At 46.4% G+C, this 19893-nt stretch overlaps 1 protein-coding gene across 1 annotated transcript in view; it reads left to right on the forward strand.

Moving 5' to 3' along the window:
- USP34 (ubiquitin specific peptidase 34) overlaps positions 1-19893 on the forward strand; it is a 1009100-nt gene that overhangs the window by 449335 nt on the left and 539872 nt on the right. The window contains exons 25-26 of the mRNA XM_029593702.1: positions 10839-10965; positions 11056-11203. Of these exons, the coding sequence (XP_029449562.1) occupies positions 10839-10965; positions 11056-11203 (275 nt within the window). The remainder of the gene's footprint in view (positions 1-10838; positions 10966-11055; positions 11204-19893) is intronic.

The following is a 19893-nucleotide window of genomic DNA, read 5'->3' on the forward strand; positions in this document are numbered from 1 at the left end:
CGATCTGGTCATGGGCCCTGACCTACGTAATAGTGCTCAGGGCAATGTATCTGGCCAGGACAGAGGACATGGTAATGGACAGGCTGAGTCGAGCCTTCAGATCCCACGATCCCCTGGATCCCCAGGGGGTAGTGGATTGGATATTCCGTCTCTAGGGGAGCTCGGATGTAGATCTGTTTGCATCCCCTTGCAACAGAAAGATGCCTCAATTCTGCTCCCTGTACAGGTCAGATGGCAAACCAGCCTCTGATGCCTTGCCCATCATTGGGGCAGGGTCTTCTGCACACATATCCTCAGATTCCCTTAGTGACGAAGACTCTCTTGAAGCTTTGTGAGGACAAGGAGACACTGATCCTCATAGCCCCTAATTGGCCGAGACAGGTCTGATTTCCACTCCTATGGGAGTTGTCCCTCCAGAGACCGATCAGACTGGGGACTTCCCCATATTTCATAAGAACATGCCATACTAGGTCAGACCAAGGGTCCATCAAGCCCAGCACCCTGTTCCCAACAGTGGCCAATCCAGACCATAAGAATCTGGCAAGTACCCAAAAACTAAGTCTATTCCATGTTACCATTGCTAGTAATAGCGGTGGTTATTATCTAAGTCAACTTAATTAATAGCAGGTAATGGACTTCTCATCCAAGAACTTATTCAATCCTTTTTTAAACACAGCTAACTGCACTAACCACATCCTCTGGCAACAAATTCCAGAGTTTAATTGTGCGTTGAGTGAAAAATAACTTTCTCTGATTAGTTTTAAATGTGCCCCATGCTAACTTCATGGAGTGCCCCCTTGTCTTTCTATTATCCGAAAGAGTAAAACGATTCACATCTACCCGTTCTAGACCTCTCATGATTTTAAACACCTCTATCATATCCAAGCTGAAAAGTCCTAACCTCTTTAGTCTTTCCTCATAGGGGAGCTGTTCCATTCCCTTTATCATTTTGGTAGCCCTTCTCTGTACCTTCTCCATTGCAATTGCGGCGACCAGAATTGTACACAATATTCAAGGAGCGGTCTAACCATGGAACGATACAAAGGCATTATGACATTTTCCGTTTTATTCACCATTCCCTTTCTAATAATTCCCAACATTCTGTTTGCTTTTTTGACTGCTGCAGCACACTGAACCGATGATTTCAATGTGTTATCCACTATGACGCCTAGATCTCTTTCTTGGGTAGTAGCACCTAATATGGAACCTAACATTGTGTAACTATAGCATGGGTTATTTTTCTCTATATGCATCACCTTGCACTTGTCCACATTAAATTTCATCTGCCATTTAGATGCCCAATTTTCCAGCCTCACAAGGTCTTCCTGCAATTTATCACAATCTGCTTGTGATTTAACTACTCTGAACAATTTTGTATCATCTGCAAATTTGATTACCTCAGTCGTCGTATTTCTTTCCAGATAATTTATAAATATATTGAAAAGAAGGGTCCCAGTACAGATCCCTGAGGCACTCCACTGCCCACTCCCTTCCACTGAGAAAATTGTCCATTTAGTCCTACTCTCTGTTTCCTGTCTTTTAGCCAGTTTGTAATCCACGAAAGGACATCGCCACCTATCCCATGACTTTTTACTTTTCCTAGAAGCCTCTCATGAGGAACTTTGTCAAACGCCTAGGAACTTTGTCATCATGTAAGAGAGAGATGCAGATTACGGCATCTCAACCTCCATGTCCTGTCACTCAAAGCCTAGATGTTGAGAGGTTAATTCTGCATCCACTCAATCTCTGAGTATGTCTCTCAGGTCTTGGTGGCTTCTAGAAAGTCTTCCGCTAGAAAGACCTATGGACTGGAGGAGGTTTTTCATGTGGTGTGAGTAGAAAGCCCTAGATCCGTTCTCCTGCCCCACCCAAAAACTGCTTGATTACCTTCTACACCTATCTGTTAGATTTCATGTCGGTGCAATTTGTGCAAATCTCTGTACAGCCTATAGTTGTACGATTCATGCGGGCCTTCTTCAATTGAAGCCTCCCCTAAGCCCTCCCACTATGTCTTGAGACCTCAAAGTGGTGTTAACTCGGCTGATGAAAGCTCCTTTTGAGCCACTGGGCACCTGTGATCTGAAGTACCTGACCTGGAAGGTCTTTTTTTTTTGTGGCGGTCACTTCAGTGCGCAAGGTCAGTGAGCTCCAGGCCTTAGTGACTTATCCTGCGTACACTAAGGTTTATCATGACAGGGTGATATTGCGTATGCACCCTAAGTTCCTGCCTAAGGTGGTGACTGACTTCCATCTTAACCAGTCCATCGTCCTGCCAACATTCTTTCCCAGGCCCCATTTGTATCAAGGCTAAGGAGCCCTGCACAGTTTAGACTGCAGCGAGCCTTACCTTTCTATCTGGAGCAGATAGAAGCCCATAGACAGGCCACCCATCATATTGTTTTCTTTGCTAGGAATAGGAAGGGCATTGCAGTTGCCAAACAGACACTATCCAATTGGTTAGCAGTTTGCATCTCCTTCTGTTATGTCCAGGTGAGATAGCATCTTCAGGGTTATGACGAGGCTCATTCTGTCAGAGCCATGGCAGCATCATTGGCCCACTTGCGAGCAGTTCCTGTGTTAATAGATAATGCAAGGCTGCAACGTGGAGTTCTCTCCACATGTTCACATTGCATTATTGTCTGGATAGTGGTGACTGATGTGACAGTAGGTTCAGCTATCTGTCCTTTGGAACCTGTTTGAGGTATAGAACCCAACTCTTCTGCCTAGGGTCATTGTTTGGGTTCAGGCTGTCTACCCCTCTGAAACCAACATCACCAGTGATTTTTTGCCCATTGGCACCTGGTTGGGTGTCTGGACCCCTTTTGTGCTGGGGAGCAGCCTGTAGCTAGGGATTCACCCATGTGTGAGGACTACCATCTTGCTTGTCCTCGGAGAAAGCAGAGTTGCTTACCTGTAATTGGTGTTCTTTGAGGATAGTAGGATGTCAGTCCTCACGAAACCCACCTGCCAGCCTGCAGTGTTGTTTTTCTCCTATTTTTTTGTTTTAATTATAAATTCTGCGATACAAGACTGGAGAGGGACCTCATGTGGATGCGTGGTATAGGGCATGCTGGGCATGTTCAGTGTGTCTAGCCAAAGTTCTAGAAACTTTGACATAAGTTATCTGCATCGGGGCTCCATCTGATGATGTCACCCATGGATGAGGTCTAACATCCTGCTATCCTCGAATAACACCTGTTACAGGTAAGCAACTCTGCTTTCTCTGACTCTGCATGCATGGGGTCAGGTAACTTAGTATGATTGTGAAAATGTCACTGTATAGTTTGTTGTGAGACACCTGGAGTATCATGTTCAGTTCTGGAGGATATAGACAGAGTAGAGGTGATCCAGGAAAGGTTACTAATAGGTTGTAGGGTCTGGACTAATTGCCCTGAATGACACTGAAACTTAAGGACCTAAGTATATCACAGAGGTGAGATGGGAGATCTGATAGAGACATTCTGATACCTCAGTGGTAAAAATAATGCACAAGAGGCAAACCACCTTCAGTGAAAAGTAAGTTTTAGAGCAAAAGGTTATAATATGAGGCTGCAAGGGAGTAGAATCAGATGTAAAATCAGAAAATGCTGCTTCACTGAAGGGGGTGGTGGATACATGGAACAACATTCTGGGAGAGGTGGTAAAAGTAAAAACAGTAATAGAATAAAAATAAATAAATAAGAGACGCTCTAGTTGGGAAGGCATGAAAGGAAAGACAGATATTAACTGGGATCTGTGACATTGATAAGGAAATAAAGTGGCCAGATTAGAAGAGTCTTAGTGTCCTTATCTGCCAAAATATATTGTATAATGTTTGAGAGCAATTAGAAGTAAGTACATTTTCTCTCTCTTTTCTGTTTGAAAAAGGTTATGTATCGGAATAAGGGAGGATCCTTGAGGTTTTCTGGCTCATATCACTGGCTTTTCTGATGCCAGTTATAAGAGTGTTTTGTGTAGCTTTTAATGACTTGTTCACTAGTGATGACTGCCAGAAGGAGATGACATTTTGAAAATAATCAGTTATTCAATTGATGATTCTCATGACAAAATGAACCTAAGGATGTGCTACTAAGCTATGAAATGGAATTAATGCAGTTAAAAATGCTGTTCCAACTACATAAGATCTTTCCATTTTCCCAACAGCCATTTTCCTAGCAGCCATTTATTTTCTTATAATCTGCAAATTCAGCATGGTTCGATGTGAACAACATAGTATGCCCATTAGTGGTGTTTAATAATTTTGACTGTGCATCCTTAGACTCTCTCCAGTCTAAAGTACAGATCAACAGAACCTGTAAAAATATGCAAATAATGGAATTCACAGAACTGCCCTGTTTTTTCCATATATTCATCCTAATGATGCAGAAATCAACACCATGGATTGCTGTAATGGGCATGTAATCACTTTGAAACATTAATGTAAACTGAACACCCCCTCCACCTGCCCAAAAAATACAATATCAAATCGGCATCATTACTTGGAATGGTATTTAAATGAAATTATAAGTAGAAAGAGCTTTCAGAAACTTCTAGCACTTTCCAGAACTAAAGATCAGTTCAGTGAGAGAGAGATTTTAATTAATTTGTTCTAACAAAAGTCCAGAATTCTAGTAAACTTTGTTGATGCTGGAGGAAACTGGATTCTTTGCAGTTTGGGTTAACTTTTATTGGAATAACCAGAAAATACTTCAATCATGTACTTCTGCACAATCTTTTGAGACCTTGCTTATTTTTCACATGCACTCAACTATATTGCTGGAGACATCATGGCCAGCAAAGAATCTTTTTGATTGCTCCCAGTATTTAAAAAAATATAAGACTACTTCCATAAATAAGTGTTTGCATTCTGATGTAATATCATTCTAAAATGTTATTTCATAACCATCCTTCCCTGTACGTACCTGGATCAGTCCAGACAGTGGGTTATATCCCCCGACCAGCAGATGGAGTCAGAACAGAGTTTGAGAGCGTCAGCATATAGAGTAGTGCACCCTCTGCTGGAGCTCAGTATTCTGACTCCAGCAGATGCGAGTGGGGGGATCCACTAGCTCCCCCAGATTGACAGGGTTCCTTCATTTTTAGTTATTTCTTTCTTTTTCTCCACAGTATTTCCCTGTCTTATGTTTCTCTTCATTTTGGATCCTTAAAGTTTAAAAAAAAAAAAAAAAAAAAAAAAAAAGTTTTCAATTTTTGAGGAAGCGTGTGTCTGTGGCTCTGCCTTCTCTATTCTGTGCTCCTTTCCTCTTCCGTTGGGGTAAGTGGAAGTTTTTTGAGTTTCTTTCTCCACAGGTTTGCTTCTTTTTGGTGGTACCCCATGGATGCCGGTGGTTCCGGCCGCTCCACGCGTCGTTGGGGGTCCCGCAGTTCGCAAGCTCCGCCCGTGGGTGTGTGCTCAACTGTAACGGGGGTTTCCCCCGCAGTTACTGGACCCCTTCGGCGGGTTGTTAGGGCCATTTCCAGGCCCCCCCGTGGCACTAGCTTGTCTTTGGCCCCCCCCCACCCCCAGGCTTTTCTTTTTCCCGGTGCTGACATGCCGCGGTCCTCGAGGTGTGAGGCCTGTGGCGAGCCGGGGAATCAATTTCTGAGGGAGGGGCTTTGTGAGCGGTGCTTCCCCGACGGGGAAGGCACCCTGCAGTCCTCCGGTGCGATTTCGGACCTGCCTCCTCCTCAGCCCGGGTGGCACGCCGCCGCCTTTGGCGGGAACGGCGGCCATTTTAGGGGGTCAGCGTGAGACGGACTCGCTCCCAGATGCAGACAGGATTGGTTGCACTGGCTCTCAACAGGCTTTGCCCCCGGCGGGAGGTTTGCCCGACCGGGGCTCCCAGGATGGTCCCCCCCCCCCCCCCCCCCCCGGGATTCCAATCAGCTCTCCGTTTTTCTCACCTGACTTTATTCTGGCAATGCACATGGCCTATTTGCAGGGTATGGGAGCACAGGCGTCTAATCCCCTGGGGGCCCCTCCCCCCAAGGTTCCTAAACTTGCCGTTGGTCTCACTGCCTCGTCCGTTACGCCTGGATCCCTGCCGGGTCCCTCTACCGTGCCACCCCGGCGTACCACGGGGGCGGCTTCGCCGGTGAGAGACGTCTCCCCGGAACCCCCGGAGGCGCATCCGGATGGACATACGGAGGGGGACGACCCTCGAGCCCTATGGATTTTTCAAAAAGAAGAGCTGGATGAACTCATCCACCATATTATTCAGGAGCTGGACCTCGACCTACCTCCAGATCCGCCGATCCCTGTGGCTCCTGCCGTCGCCACCTCGTCTCGCAAAGGGGATCCAGTACTTGCTGCCCTCCGTCCAAGGGTAAGGGCTTTCCCTATCCATGAGTCCTTCCTACAGCTTCTCACCAGGGAGTGGGACACTCCCGAGGCGTCCTTGAAAGTCACACGCGCCATGGAAAAGCTATACCCGCTCCCTGAGGATTTTTTGGCTCTTATCAAGGTGCCCAAGGTGGATTCAGCGGTGTCGGCAGTGACCAAGAGAACAACCATCCCGGTCACGGGGGGAACGGCCCCGCGGGATACGCAGGACCGTAAACTAGAGACCTTTCTCAAGAGGGTCTTCGAAGTCTCCGCCCTAGGTATGCGGGCCGTGATGTGCAGTTCGCTCGCGCAAAGGGCCAGCTTACTCTGGGTACAGCAGCTTCTCACCTCTCAGGAATTGCCCCCCGAAGAGGCCGTCCAGGCGGACCGGCTGGAATCTGCCATAGCATACGGGGCGGTCGCCCTGTATGATCTCTTTCGCGTAATGGCGCGGTCCATGGTTTCGGTTGTAGCAGCCCGACGGCTCTTGTGGCTTCGCAACTGGGCAGCGGATGCTTCCTCCAAGTCGAGCCTTGGCTTCCTCCCCTTTCGGGGGAAGTTCTTATTTGGAGAGGACCTCGATCAGATCATCAAGTCACTGGGGGAAAATTCGGTGCATCGGCTGCCGGAGGATAGACAGCGTTCCTTCAGATCATTTTCTTCCGGTAGAACCAGGGCCAGGGCACAGCGACGTTACAGGTCTTACCGACAGTCCGCTTCCCGGACGCAGCAGACAAGATCCCAGCCTTGGTCTCGTTCCTTTCATGGGCGGAGGCCCGCGAGAGAGGGTCCAGTGCAGGGAATTCCGCCCACAAAGTCATCCCAATGATGCCAAAGGAGCCCACTTCTCACCTCCCCGGATCGGAGGCCGCCTCATGGACTTCTACGAGGAGTGGGCAGTTATCTCCACGGACCAGTGGGTGCTGGACACCATAAGAGACGTTTACGCCTTGGAATTTGTCTGCCCCCCCGAGGGACCGGTTCCTCTTCTCCCCCTCGGTTTGGATCTCAAGAGGATAGCGGTTCAACAAACTCTAGACCGGCTGCAGGAAATAGGGGCCATCGTTCCCGTCCCCTTCGAGGTGGGCTTGTGCCACTATTCCATTTACTTCATCGTTCCCAAAAAGGACGGTTCCTTTCGCCCCATCCTGGACTTGAAGGAGGTAAACAAGGCCCTCAGGGTCACCCGGTTCCGCATGGAGACTCTTCGATCAGTGATTGCCGCAGTGCACAAGGGAGAATTCCTCGCTTCACTGGACCTCTCGGAAGCGTACTTGCACATTCCCATCCTGCCGGCTCACCGGCGGTATCTTCGCTTCAAGATTCTAGGTCAACACTTTCAGTTCAAGGCGCTTCCCTTCGGTTTGGCGACCGCACCTCGGACCTTCACAAAGATCATGGTAGTGGTGGCGGCGGCCCTCCGCAAGGAGGGTATCCTAGTACATCCGTACCTAGATGACTGGCTGATTCGAGCGAAGTCCTTCTCACATGGTCAGACCTCAGTGGCCAGAGTAGTACAATTCCTATGCTCTCTGGGCTGGGTGGTGAACCTTCCAAAGAGTTCCCTTGTGCCCTCACAACACCTGGATTTCTTAGGAGCGAGCTTCGATACCCGGCGGGGTATGGTGTTCCTGCGCCAGGACAAGGCGCAAGCCCTGAGAGAGCACGTGTCTCGGTTTTCGGCTCTGGAAGAACCAACCGCCTGGAATTATCTGCAGCTCCTGGGAGTAATGGCCTCCACCATTGACATGGTACCCTGGGCGTTTGCACACCTGCGTCCACTGCAGGCGTCCCTACTATCCCGCTGGAAACCAGTCTCCCAGGAGTATCAGGTGATCCTGCCGCTTCCACCATTAGCCAGGAAAAGCCTGGATTGGTGGCTTGTCCCCTCGCATCTGGCTCGGGAGTCTCACTCGAGGTTCCCAATTGGGTGGTGATGACCACCGATGCCAGCCTCGCGGGATTGGGCGCCGTCTGCGAAAGAAGCGCCACTCAAGGGACTTGGACGCCAGAGGAGGCAAGGTGGCCGATCAATCGCCTAGAAACGAGAGCCGTGCGTTTCGCTCTCCAGCGTTTTCTTCCCCTGGTGCGACACAGAGAGGTGAGGATCCTCTCGGACAACGCCACCACCGTGGCCTACATCAATTTCCAAGGGGGGACAAGAAGCAAGCATGTCTCCCTCGAGTCTACTCCCCTGATGGAGTGGGCGAAGAGCAATCTCGTCCGGATAGCGGTCTCTCACATCGCCGGGGTGGACAACATTCAGGCAGACTTCCTGAGTCGTCAACAGCTAGACCCCGGCGAGTGGGCTCTCTCCGACGAGGCAATGCATCTCATCATCCGTCGTTGGGGGACTCCACGCCTCGATCTAATGGCGACCTTTCTCAACGCCAAGGCTCCACGCTTTTCAGCCGCAGAAGAGAGCGCGGCACGGAGGGGGTGGATGCCCTCGCCCTTCCGTGGCCGTCGGATCAACTGCTCTATGTGTTTCCTCCTTGGCCTCTGGTCGGCAAGGTTCTCCGCAGGTTGGAACATCGAGGGACTGTAATTCTCGTCGCCCCGGAATGGCCCCGTCGGCCATGGTTCGCAGATCTACTTCAGATGACGATGGACGGTCCACTTCGCCTGTCCCATCTTCCTCATCTTCTGCGCCAGGGTCCGGTATTTTTCGAGCAGGCAGAACTCTTCTGTCTTGTGGCCTGGCTTTTGAACGGCGCCGTCTCTGCCACAGAGGCTACCCGGAGACAGTGATCTCAACGATGCTTCGTTCCCGCAAGCCTTCGACCTCCGTCGCTTACGTTCGAGTTTGGAAGGTCTTCGAAGCATGGTGCTCCGACCGCGGAGTCCAAACCATTGAGGCGACTGTCCCGCTGATCCTTCATTTCCTACAGGATGGTCTGGATAAGGGTCTCGCCTATAATTCGCTCCGGGTTCAGGTAGCGGCCTTGAATGTCTTGGTACAGAAGGACTGCTCTCTACCCCTTCAGCCGGATATCGCACGTTTTCTGAAGGGTGCCAAACACCTACGGCCACCGGTCCGGGATCCTTTCCCTTCTTGGAGCCTCAACTTGGTGCTGCGAATGCTGTCTGGTCCTCCTTTTGAACCCCTGAGGGGGTCCTCCCTCAAGGACCTGACCCTCAAGACGGTTTTCCTGGTAGCCATCTCTTCTGCTCGCCGGATCTCAGAACTTCAAGCCTTGTCCTGCCGGGATCCTTATCTGCGTTTCTCCGACTCCGGGGTTTCCCTTCGTACGGTGCCATCCTTCCTACCAAAGGTGGTCTCGGCCTTCCACGTCAATCAAACGGTGGAGATTCCAGCGTTTGCTCCAGAGGAACCCCGGTCTCTCCGGCTCCTGGACGTCAAGCGTGTACTGCTCCGTTACCTGGAGGTTACCAATGACTTCCGGGTATCCGATCATTTGTTTGTCCTCTGGTCAGGACCGAGGAGAGGTTCTCAGGCATCCAAGACGACTATTGCTCGCTGGATAAAGGACGCCATCTCATCAGCTTACATTACGGCGGGGCGGGTGCCACCTCGCAGCGTCTCGGCTCATTCCACGCGATCCCAAGCGGCGTCCTGGGCGGAATCTCGCTCCGTTTCCTCCCAGGAAATCTGCCGTGCGGCGACATGGAAGTCGTTGCACACTTTTTCCAGACATTACAGACTACACCTGGCGCCTCAATGCACGGGTTCTTTTGGCGATCAAGTTCTCCGAGCAGGTCTCTCAGGACCCCACCCAGTTTAGGGAAGCTTGGGTACATCCCACTGTCTGGACTGATCCAGGTACGTACAGGGAAAAGAAAATTATTCCTTACCTGCTAATTTTCGTTCCTGTAGTACCATGGATCAGTCCAGACGCCCACCACTAGGGGTTTCATTAGGTCCTGCTCGGATTCTTCCAGGTATCTTTCATTCTGTTTGTCTCTGATTATTGTTACTGTTCACAGCTCCTCACAAGTTGACTGTTGCTGGTCCCGTTGACCGTTTGTTTACTTATATCTTTCTCTGTTCCTTTTTGGGAACGGTTCTGGATCCAAAATGTTGTGTTTTGCTTTTGGGCTTTGCTATGCGTAATACTGAGCTCCAGCAGAGGGTGCACTACTCTATATGCTGACGCTCTCAAACTCTGTTCTGACTCCATCTGCTGGTCGGGGGATATAACCCACTGTCTGGACTGATCCATGGTACTACAGGAACGAAAATTAGCAGGTAAGGAATAATTTTCTTTTCTCTGATAGTGTTATGTAAATGCCCCTTTCTAAGAGTAACTATGGATTTACAGTTATGTAACTGACTCCCACTGTTTGCATTATTTAGGGTTCTGATATGATGATCTCACCTTTTAATAGGGCATTCCCTATTGATATGTCACTAAAGATTTTTCTCAGAATGTAGTTGATTACCCCCTAAAAGATGATTATTTTCTTAGTTTAATCTGTGCAAATAAAATCTTTTTCAAATAATTACATATTTATATATCATTGTTTCATTACCAGCCTGTGTTTGATCAGAAATATGCACTTGATTTTTAAGGTTTGCATATCATCTTAGACAGTGGCAAATTGAAGGCACAGGTATTAGCAGTCACCTAAAGGCACTTAGTGACAAACAGTCCTTACCACTAAGAATTGTGTGCCAACCAGCTGGGCTACCTGACAAGGTAATGACTAACTTTAATTTTAAAATGTTTTTATACATGGATTATTTAGCAGTTTGTGTATGATTAAAAACTTGTTTTCTGTGTTTTTAGATGACGATTGAAATGTATCCTAGTGATCAGGTAGCTGATTTACGGGCTGAGGTTACTCATTGGTATGAGAACTTGCAGAAAGAACAGATAAACCAACAAGCTCAGCTACAGGAGTTTGGTCAAAGCAGCCGGAAAGGAGATTTCCCAGGTGAGTTACTCTGCATTACCATTACATAGGCTCAAGGCAACATTGTTTAGCATACTAATTAATCCTTTGCTTGATCTAAAATCATATATTCTAACATTTTTTAATCTTGTCATCATCTTGACACCCACTTGATGACCTTGCTAGCAGGGACCTGAAGAGACTCTGAGTATCAGAGGTGTGATGCCAAAGGAGCGAGCTAAAAGGGCATGACCCTTTGTGCGCTCCTTCATGTGCAACGGAGGGTATTTCAAGTTAAAAGTTCCTTTGTAGTCTGCATGAGAGCTGATTGGGATTTCCACTTATTTGAGGGGCCTGGTTTTGGCTGTAACTTTGGTCTTCAGCACACGATTTTGTTTGATCTATATTTCTCTGTCATTTATCCGAGTCATCTGAAGAAAATACAAAAAAGCATAAGCATTATCAGGTTAAGTGTAAAACATTGATAAGACTGGCTAAGAGAGAATTTGAAATGAAGTTGGCCATAGAGGCAAAAACTGGTAATAAAAATATTTTAAAATATATCTGAAGCAGGAAACCTGCGAGGAAGTCAGCTGGACCGTTAGATGACTGAGGGTTAGAGGGGCTCTTAGGGAAGATAAGACCATTGCAGAAAGACTAAATGAATTCTTTACTTCTCTGTTTACTAATGAGGAGGTTGGGGAGATACTGGTTTCGGAGATGGTTTTTAAGGGTGATAAGTCAGATGAACTGAACCAAATCACTATAAACCTGGAAGATGTAGTAGGCCAGATTGACAAACTAAAGAGTTGCATATCAGCTGGACTGGATGACCTGCACACCAGGGTTCTGAAGGAAGTAAAAAATTAAATTTCAGATCTATTATTTAAAATTTGTAACCTATCATTAAAATCATTCATTGTACCTGAAGACTGGAAGGGTGGTCAGTGTAACCCCAATTTTTAAAAAGGGCTCCAGGGATGATCTGGGAAACTATAAACCTGTGAGCCTGACTTCATAGGTTTGAAAAATAGTGGAAACTATTCTAAAAATCAAAATCACAAAGCATATAGAAAGATATGATTTAATGGAACACAGCACGGATTTACCCATGGGAAGTCTTGCCCTACAAATCTGCTTCATTTTTTTGAAGGGGTTAATAAATGTGGATAGAAGTGAACTGGTAGATGTAGTGTATTCGGATTTTCAGAAGACTTTTGACAAAGTCCCCCATGAGAGGCTTTTAAGAAAACTAAAAAGTCATGGGATAGGAGGTGATGTCCTTTCGTGGATTACAAACTGGTTAAAAGACAGGAAACAGAGTAGAATTAAATGGTCAATTTTCTGAATGGAAAACAGTAAACAGTGGAGTGCCTGAGGGATCTCTATTTGGACCAGTGCTTTTCAGTATATTTATAAGTGATCTGGAGGAATACGACAAGTGAGGTAATCAAATTTGCAGATGATACAAAATTATTCTGAGTAGTTAAATCACAAGCTGTGATTGTGATAAATTGCGGGAGGACCTTGAAAGACTGGAAGATTGGGCATTCAAATGGCAGATTAAATTTAATGTGGATAAGTGCAAGGTGATGCATATAGGGAAAAACAACCCATGCTGTACTTACTTGGTTAGGTTCCATATTAGGAATTACCACCCAGGAAAAAAATCTAGGCGTCAGTGGAATGAAACTTTGAAATAGTCTGCTCAGTGTGCTGCTGCAGTCAAAAAAAAAAAAAAAAGCAAACAGAATGTTGAGAATTATTAGACAGGAATGGTGAATAAAAAGGAGAATGTCATAATGGTTCTGTATCGCTCCATGTGAAACCACACCTTGAACACTGTGTACAGTTCTGGCCACCACATCTCAAAAAAGATATAGTTGCACTGGAGAAAGTACAGAGAAGGGCGACTAAAATGATAAAGGGGATGGAATAGCTAAAGAGGTTAGGGTTGTTCAGCTTGGATATTCTGTACACAATCATAACTGTTTACAGTATAAATAAATACAAGTAGATTAAAAGATTATAATAAAACCGGATGAAAGAAAAACAATTCAAGTAAAATGCTTGATAAAAGTGAACTATTACAAAACAAGGACTTAAAGTAAACACAGCTATAGAATCAGTAAACAAATTCATGAGGCCTCATTTAATCTTGATGTTAATCCAGCATTCAGTTCTGTCATAGATTTATTTTACATCCGCATATGCTTGTTTAAAAAGCCAGGTTTTTAAATCTTTTTTCAATATTTCTTCCTGCAGTCTTTACTCAACTGGCATTAAATTCCATAATTTGGGCCCTGCAATAGATATGGCTCTAACCCTGACTTTCTTAGATGTGCTGTTTGAATAGAAGGTATAGTTAGCAACCAGTTATTTGCTGACCTTAGGTTCCGCTGGGGCGTGTGAATATGTATTGAGGCATTGAGCCATTCTATTTTATCACTGTAAATAGATTTATTTACTAAACAAAGAACTTTATAGTCTATCCCATATTTATTGGTAACCAATGCAGGTCAATCAAAGTTGGGGTGATATATAATCATATTTCCCTCTATCTGTTAAAAATCTAGCCGTTGCATTTTGAGAAGCTGCAGGGGTCTTAGGGTGATAGAGGCCTATAAAATCATGAGAGGTCTACTGTGGGTAAATGTGAATCAGTTATTTTCTCTTTCTGATAATAGGAGGCCTGGGGCACTCCATGAAGTTAGCAAATAGCACATTTAAAACAAATGGGAGAAAATTCTTTTTTACTCAATATGCAATTAAGCTCTGGAATTCATTGCCAGAGGATGTGGTTAGGGTAGTTAGTGTAGCTGGGTTTAAAAAAGGTTTGGATAAGTTCTTGGAGGAGAAGTCCATTAATTGTTATTAATCAAGTTGACTTAGGAATAGCTACTGCTCTTACTGGCATTAGTAGCATGGGATCTACTTAATGTTTAGGTACTTGTAACCTGGATTGGCCACTGTTGGAAACAGGATGCTGGGCTTAATGGACCTTTGGTCTGACCCAGTATGGCAACTTCTTATGTTCTTAAAATTTTATGCACTTTACTGTGCTCATGAATAGCCTGTGATTTTGTGCCATGCTGTGCTGTGCCATGCTTGTTTTACAGCAGGGTTTGGCCCTACCTCGTTTTTTTTTTTTGTGTTATTGGGTGCTTTCTGGGCCCCTTTAAGAAGATTGGCTTGTAGATGGGGCTGTTTGGCGTTTTTTTCCTTTCCATGTTTTGGAATCACTGGGTATATTAATCCCACTAGTTGGGGAAGAAGAAGGTAAACTGTGACTGTGCCAGTCTGGCCGTATTGTTTTCTGGTAGTTTCTATGTTTAGAATCGCAGTCCCCATGTCTTCTTTTAAATGGGGTATCAACTTACTATGTTTAGGGATTTTAAATGTATGCTGTCATGGCAAATGGGCAAATTTTAAAATGCTGGCGCGTGTAAACAAAAAACAAAAAACCCCAGGAGATACGCACAGAAGAGCCGGCATTGAAAAAAGGGGTGGGTCTGGGCAGGCCACGGGTGGACCGGGACAGCATACGCCAACAGCCAGACAGCCCACACAACCTACTACTGCTCCGGAGAGTAGGTAAGTATCACAATAAAAAAAAAAAACAAAACCCTAGGTAGAGGGATTTTAGGGGTTGGGGAGGATAGGGGAAAAGGCAAACATGATAGGTAGGGGGTTTAGGAAGTTCCCTCCCAGTCCTCTCCCCCTCTGGGCTCCTTTATTGGAGCGGTCTGGGAGGGAACTGGGAAAAGACCCTATCACGTCGCTGCATGCATGTAATAAAATCTCTCTCCTTTGTGTGAATGAGTAGTTGATTTTATAATATTCGAGTGTCGACGCCTGCATATTGTAAAATTGGTACATCCATATGCACGTGTGGGAATTAAAATTTACCTTTATGTCTATTTTGGTTATAGATGATCTTGTTGAAAATGTTTCATGTTTTGCATATTAGAGCGACCTAAGTGCAAGATAGTGAAACTACTTGTTTAATGCAGACTTTCCCACCTGGATATACCTACAGTTTTAAATGTAGAGATGGAAGGAAGTGAGGTGGAGGGTTGCATTGTTCTGTCTCACTGCCCTTAAGTGGTTTGAGCTTGATTTACCTGCCTTATTTATTGACCTCCAGTATCAGATCTTCAAAATTAAAAGTTTTTGTTGTGATTTTAGATGTCTGTTACTTATTCGAACTTAGTGGTATTGGGTGATTTTAATATTCATGTGGATTGTCCTAAAGCTAGGTTTGATAAAGACTTTCTAAATAATTTGGAAGACCTAGGGCTGACTCAATAAATTCACTCTTCCTGTTCTTATCCTGGATCAGTCCAAACAAGTGGGTTTATGCAGCCCTACCAACAGATGGTGGCAGAGAACAAAACTTTGAGGCATTGCTACATAACTGAGCATGCCACCTGCAGTTCCTCAGTATTTATCTATCTCCAACAGATGGTAGAGGTGCAAACCTGCAGTCTGACATTGTGAAAAATAAAATATAGACTAAGAAGAGGATTTGGCTCCCCAAGGTGTTAGGTTCCTTCAAGGGCCATCTCTCTGGTGGGTGGGTTGGTGACCCCTGTTCAGACTTGGCCCTTCTTGGCTGGAGGAGGTAGATAGCTAGAGGGCCTGGTTTCCTCTCCCCCTTTGGGTTCCCTTCACTTTCTCAATGTGCCTGGCTCCTCAGCATATGGCCTTCAAAAGCAAGAAAGTAGTTCTTTCTCCTTTTCTTTTTGGTCCTGTTTCTTTAAAAAAAAAAAAAGTAGGAGAGAGGCAGTGGCAGCGTTTGTGAGCAGGGCTGAGGAGCGGGTTTTTGTTTCCTGCCGGGAGACAGGTAGGAGGGAGCAGGCCGAATTGCCTGCCTTCATCTGGGCCGGGTGCTGACTGTTTCAGCACCAGACAGCAGCGGGAGCGATCACATCGAGCAGGGGGTTATTTTTAGGCCTGACCACATGTGCAGGCCCAACTGTCCCGGCATGCTGGCTCCCGTCACCTCTGTGGTTTGAGGTACATTCACTTCGATTCAGCCTCTTTTTGCTACAACTGTGCCGTGGGGTGGGGGGCGGGCAGCAAGAATGTGAAGACAGCTGGGGCTGGGGGAACCTGTAGCCATTTTGCTAGTACATGTGGAGACTCATTCTGCCATTTCAGAGCCTCTGGATTCCCCCCCTACCCTGTTTACAGTGGAGAAGGACCCTGCTGGTAGCGAGGGATGGGTGGAGGCTATAGATGTTGCTGCTCAGGACTCTTCCTTCTCAAATTTGGAAGTGTTTTCTTCAGATTTTGTGCTGCTCCTTAATAAGGCTTATCTGGCCAGGAAGGAATTGGGGTCCAAAAGACCCAGCCCCAGGAAGTCCTGGCAGTCAAGAAGGCTAGGACACCTGTGGAGTCAGGAGGGCGATGATCAGAGAATGGTTTGCCTGTTCTGCAAGGAGGAGCTGGGTCCGTTGATTCCCCAGGTAATAGAGGAACTGGGAATTAGTCACCCAGGAAGACTCGGACACTGAAGGGGTGAACCCAGTCCTACAAGGATTAAGGAGAACCCCCCCCCCCATGGCCTTTCCATTGCCAAAGACAGTGAAGAAGCTGGTAGATAGGGAGTTTGAATCCCCCAAGGCCGGCCTTAATGTGGCGAGAGCTGTGGCAAAGCTATTCCAGCTGGCAGAGCAGATCTTGGAGTCCTGGAGAATTCCCAAGGTGGATGCATCTGTGTTGGCGGCTACTTAGAAGACAACCATTCTGGTGGCCGGAGCAGCAGCTCTAAAGGATGTCCAGGATCGGAAACTGGAAATCCTGCTCAAAAGATCGTTTTAGGTTTCAGTTTTGAGTCTTCGTGCCACGGTCTGCAGATGTTTGATGCAGAGAGCCTTTTTGTGCTGGGTTGGAGAAGGAACATGACCAGTGGTCGGGTACTGCAGCAGAATCAAAGCAGGCAGCCCGCTTGGAGGCGGGAGTAGCCTATGTGGCTGATGCTCTGTACAATATGTTCCGGACCTCTGCCAAAAGTGTGGTGTATGCGGTGGCAGCGCGGAGACTCTTATGGCTGGAAAATTGGTCGGATGTGTAGTCGAAGGCACAACTGTCAAATCTCCCTTTCAAGGGAAAGCTGCTCTTTGGGGGAGGACCTGGAGCAGCTTATGAAGCAATTAGAGTCGAAGGGTAATGTTGCCTGAGGACAAAAAGGGCCCTAAAAAGTCCTTTCCACCGTGACCTCGTTTTCGAGAAGCAGAGAGGTTTCTTGTTGGTAGAAGCCCTGGAACAGCATCGTAGAAGCAGAATTCAGGCAGGCAGCAACCTTTTCGGAGCCAGCATAGACCCCAGAAGGACGATGGTTCTCAAGGGGGCGACGGAAGCAAAATTGGGCAATGATGGAGTATTGGTCCGCTCCTCTCTGGCCATTGGAGGGCAGCTGTCCCTATTTTACAAGGAGTGGACCAAAATCACATAGGATCGGTGTGTCCTGGAGGTGGTAAGAGATGCCTTTGTGGTCTCCCGCTGCGTCTCCCGCTGCAAGCAAGAGACTGTGCAGGATACTCTGCATAAGTTGCAACTCATGCGCACTATTGTACTGGTGCCCCCTCGAGAGGGGACAGGATTGGTATTCCGTATACTTCGTGGTTCCAAAGTAGGAAGGGACTTTTCGGCCCATTCTCGATTTGCAGAAGGTCAATGCTTCCCTCCGGGCACCACGATTTCGGATGGAAACATTGTGCACCGTCATAGCAAAGTTGAGTTTCTGGCATCATTGGACTTTACAGAAACTTACCTTCATATACCCATTCAGACTGATGACTAGCGGTTCCTGAGGTTTATGGTTCTGGGACAACATTTCCAATTCTGGGCTCTTCCCTTTGGATTGGCAACAATGCTGTGCGCGTTCACAAAGGTGGTGGTAGTGGCAGCGGCACTCAGGAAGGAAGGTATCCTGGTGCACCCGTACCTGAGCGATTGGTTGATTCGAACAAAGTCGGAAGAGGAGTGTGTTTGCTCCATCCAAAGGGCACTTCAGCGTCTGCAGTTGTTGGGCTGGGTGACAAACCTAGAAAAGAGTCAGCTGACACTGACCCAGTTGTTGGAATATCTGGGGGAGTGCTTTGATACCCGGTTACAGAAAGTGTTTGACTATGGAGATGGTAGTCAAGTTGCAGGGTCAGGCCCTGTGGCTGCTGCGCCTTTCGGTGCCCAGGGTTTGAGATTTCTTGCAGGTTCTGGGTTCTATGGCGTCTACGCTGGAGTTAGTTCCTTGGAAGTTTGCTTACATGTGTCCTCTGCAGGGGGCTCTGCTATCCTGTTCGAATCAGCTTTCAGAGGAGTTTCAGCTTCCTTTATCTTTACTGGAGGATACTGGGTCCAGTCTCTCGTGGTGATGGTTTCAGCACAATCTGGAGAAGTGAATGGATCTGGAGGTGCCTGACTGGGTACTATCACCACAGAGATTCCAGCCTGTCTGGTTGGGGGGTCGGTTTCTCAAGGGAGATCAGGCCAGGATCGGTGGTCTCTAGAGGAGGCAACCTGGTCCATCAACTACCTAGAGACCCAGGGCGGTGCGCAAGGCCTTACTGGTTTTCTTTCGACTCGTTCGAGGCAAGTCAGTGCGAGTGTTCTCGGACAGCGTGACGATGGTGGCGTACATCAATCGTCATGGCGGTATGAAGAGTCGCTGGCTGCACGGGAGGCACAAGAACTGTTCATTTGGAATTTGTGGAGATAGTCCCACTTTCTTTATACTGTACTCCTTGCCTGAAACAGTAAACTTCTGATGGTACACTTAAAAAAAAAAAATGGTGCAAAGAGATCTTAAACATTTTAAAAATATTTTACACAAAGGAGGCTGTTTAAAATATTTGTAAGGGCCTTCCCCCTGGCCCCACTTTTCAGTGGGGAAAACAGCTTCGTAGTACAAGAATTATGCATTAATAGAATAGAAAATGATAGTTTAGGGGCTAAAATCATGTGTAAGGTGGAACAATTAAATAAGGAATGATTATTTATTCAAGTAGTGCTAGGACTAGGGGACATGCCATGAAACTAACAGGTAGCAGATTTAAAACAAATTGGATAAAGTATTTTCTCCTAGGACAAACAGGATGGTAGTTCTCACATGGTATCAATCACAAACCTTACCCCAAAATATCCCTATATTCCAGTTTACCTAAATGTATATTCACAACAACAACAATAATGGTTCAACTGGTCAAACTTAATTGAATCTTAATTCTTTAGCCAACTATATATGTGGGCCCCTTACTCTAAGGGTCTGTATTTAGCACAGACTCTGAAACGGTATAGGGTCACCTTATTTTAATTACAACTCCTTTTTTTAATCCATTTTTTGTTCATACATAAGAAGATTTGAATGAGACTAAAAATACATGGGCTGATTTGACTTTAGCCTCTAAAAAATTGGTTCGGGCAGAATTACACCAAGCCACCATAGTTGAATATATAAAACAACATATGATTCCCAGGGGCCTAAGGATGCAGAAAGGCCCCTTGATGTTCCAGGATGATGAAGAATTCATTTCCCGATGGATAGCGATCTTGAACAAATGCTCACTAGACCTAATGGTCTTGATAGTAGAGCGCATTGCTATTTCTGTGTGTGAATGTAATAAGGAAGTAGAAGAAATACGAACACAATTATCTACAACAGTAAATATAGAGACAGTAGAGGCTTCTACTGCGAAATTAGAACAAGAGATTGCGCAATTTAGAAACCA

Source organism: Rhinatrema bivittatum, chromosome 3 (genome assembly GCF_901001135.1).
Source record: "Rhinatrema bivittatum chromosome 3, aRhiBiv1.1, whole genome shotgun sequence".
NCBI lineage: Eukaryota > Metazoa > Chordata > Amphibia > Gymnophiona > Rhinatrematidae > Rhinatrema > Rhinatrema bivittatum.